Below are 2,518 nucleotides of genomic sequence, written 5' to 3'. Positions count from 1 at the left end.
TCATCTCAGTTTTTTTTTATTTTAAACTCTCACTACGCCCACCGTTGGGAAAGAATTTAGTCCTGGGTGCGAAGTATGGTTTTACTTTTTACTGTCTTGCTGCGAGCTTATTTAGTTTCCAGGGTTACCCCCGAACGGCGAACGTTGTCCTCGCTTTCGCCGTCGGAGTTTCGGAACCACGTCTCGTAACACCTCCACGAGTCACAAAGTACTCAGGAAGACTCCCCTCTCATGTTACCTTACATTCAAAGTGTTAGGGATCAGGGAGAAATGGATTCCTTTGCCGCCCATGTGGACGAAGACATTGTCGTCCCGTCGCTGTTCGCGCGAGATACCCCAAGGGCCTGTGTGGAAAAAGAGGAAGGGGAAAGACCAGACAGGATGGAGGAGGACGAAAAGCAAGAGCCCCCCACAAATCAGCACGTGCAACAGCGTGCAGCGCCCGAAATCAAGGCGATCGATCGATCTTCGGTTGCGCGAATTTGTTCAGGACAGGTACAAGACGCAAACTGAGACTGAGGCACTTCCACGCATCCCATTCTTCCTTTATTCAAATTGTTTTCCTACCAAAGGTGGTCATTGACCTAGCCACTGCTGTGAAGGAGCTAGTGGAGAACTCTTTGGATGCCGGGGCCACACAGGTAAGAACGTGGTGGGTACTGTAGCATGGATCAGGTCCCTTTCTTCACTGACCTCCCCTGGTGTACCGGCAGGTCGAGGTTAAATTGAAAAATTGGGGCGTGGAATCAATTGAGGTCTCAGACAATGGAAGTGGTGTTGCGCCGCAGAATTTCCAGGTGCGTGACAAGAAATGGAGGAGAGGAGAGGACAGGGCGTGAAAGGGGGATACACCCTCTTTGCTTTTCCCTATTGCCAGGTTCGTGATAATGCACATGTTTCAGGCTACACGAGCCTGCTTGTAAAATAAATCGTGTCTTGCTTATGGCCCTCGTGCTATCTGAATATATAAGTCATATGTCTGTTCTGAGTCTCCGCTACTTCCTCCCTTCCTCCCTCACCTCCTCCTCCCTTTCTCCCTTTCTCCCTTTTTTAAGGCCCTGACCCTCAAGTATCACACAAGCAAACTCTCCACTTTCGCCGATCTAGAATCAGTCGCTTCCTTCGGCTTTCGGGGGGAGGCCCTGTCCTCTCTGTGTGAGATTGCGGGGGCCTTCGAAGTGAGCACACGAGGGGAAAACGAGGACATTGGCGCCAAGATCGTCTATGACCGGTGCGTGGGATAGGGAGGATGGTGGAGAGACAAGGATGGGGAGGGAAGGAGAAAAGGGGTGGTGGAGAGAGAGAGGGGTAGGTAGGAAAAGGGAAGAGGGTCACAAAGTCGACGCGGAAGGGAGACTGCGCGCGCAGGGAGGGATGGAGGGGAGGGTAGAAAGAGGCAGGTGCCCCAGCTTCCTTTCAACTGGCAAAGGCGCCTCACCCTGACCTAGCCCTTTCATTCCCTTTTGTCGCCCCAGGAGCGGCAAGATCCTTTCCCAGACCCCAACCGCCCGCCAGCGAGGGACCACAGTCTGCGTGGCCAGACTCTTCGAGCCCCTGCCCGTGCGGAGGGCGGAGTTCAAACGGTGTGGGAGGGAGACAAGACAAGGAAGGGAGGACGGGCGGCGCGGGATACGCGAGGTCTAGAGAGCCGGTTGCCTCCTCACCGTCTCCTTCCTCTCCCTCTACCCCCTCTGTCTCCCTCCCCTCCCTCCCCTAGGACGGTCCCCAAGCAGTCCGCCAAACTCTTAAGGAATCTTCAAGCCTACGCCCTGGTCGCGACGAATGTGCGGATCACGTGCTCCAACACCAAGGGCGCGAAAGGCATCAGGTGACAGCCGCTCCTTCCACCCTTTTTGTCCTTCCCTCCTGCCCTCCCTGACTCCCTCCCTTCCTCCCCCCCTCCCTCCTATTTTTGCGGGGCTTGGTGCTCCTACGTGTTCGCGTCAGGCCCTTTTCGCACGATTTGCTAACAATTCCAGGCCCGTGCCCCTCCCTCCCTCCTTCCCTCCCTTCCTGCTTCCCTCCTTCCCTTCTTCCCTTCTTCCCTCCTTCCCTCCCTCCCTCTTTCCCACCTTCGCAGACAAGCGCTCTTCTCCACGCAAGGCACGCCTTCCCTCCGTGACAACGTCGTCTCTGTCTTTGGCGCCAAATTTGCCGCCACCCTCCTGCCTTTCCACCTGGATCTTCAAGGAGAGGGAGGGGGGGAGGGAGGGGGCGAGGGAGGGAAGGAGGAAGGAAGGGCAGGATCGCCGCGCGCGCAGACGACGGTGGAGGGGCTTCTCTCCAAGGTACGTCTTCCTTCTCTCCGCCTTCGCTGCCTGGCTCCATTCGGCTGACTCGGATGTGAACTCTGGAGGTGAAGGCAGGGAGTGCTCTGACAAGGAGGAGAGAGCTTCCCATCTCCTTTCCTACTTCTTCTTTTCTCGCCGACGGGGACCCTGCCTGCCCCAACCGCTTCCTGTGGCCTAGTTTGACCCGTCGACTCGCTCATCCTCCCTCCCTCCCTCCCTCCCTCCCT

The 2,518-nt window shown here is 56.6% G+C and overlaps 1 protein-coding gene across 1 annotated transcript; it reads left to right on the top strand.

Annotated features, from left to right (window-relative positions):
* Positions 1 to 381: 381 nt before the first annotated feature.
* PMS2 (DNA mismatch repair protein PMS2) lies at positions 382 to 1,832 on the top strand (the record flags this gene model as incomplete). The annotated part of the gene is made up of 5 exons (XM_005854438.1): positions 382 to 495; positions 714 to 797; positions 1,056 to 1,231; positions 1,476 to 1,583; positions 1,718 to 1,832. The coding sequence occupies 5 exons, from the start codon at positions 382 to 384 to the stop codon at positions 1,830 to 1,832; spliced, it is 597 nt and encodes a 198-aa protein (XP_005854500.1).
* Between the last annotated feature and the right edge of the window lie 686 nt (positions 1,833 to 2,518).

The sequence above is a fragment of the Nannochloropsis gaditana genome (genome assembly GCF_000240725.1).
Source record: "Nannochloropsis gaditana CCMP526 unplaced genomic scaffold scaffold506, whole genome shotgun sequence".
In the NCBI taxonomy this organism is placed as follows: Eukaryota; class Eustigmatophyceae; order Eustigmatales; family Monodopsidaceae; genus Microchloropsis; species Microchloropsis gaditana.
Note: the sequence above shows the minus strand (reverse complement) of the source record. Positions and strands in the feature narration are given on the sequence as shown.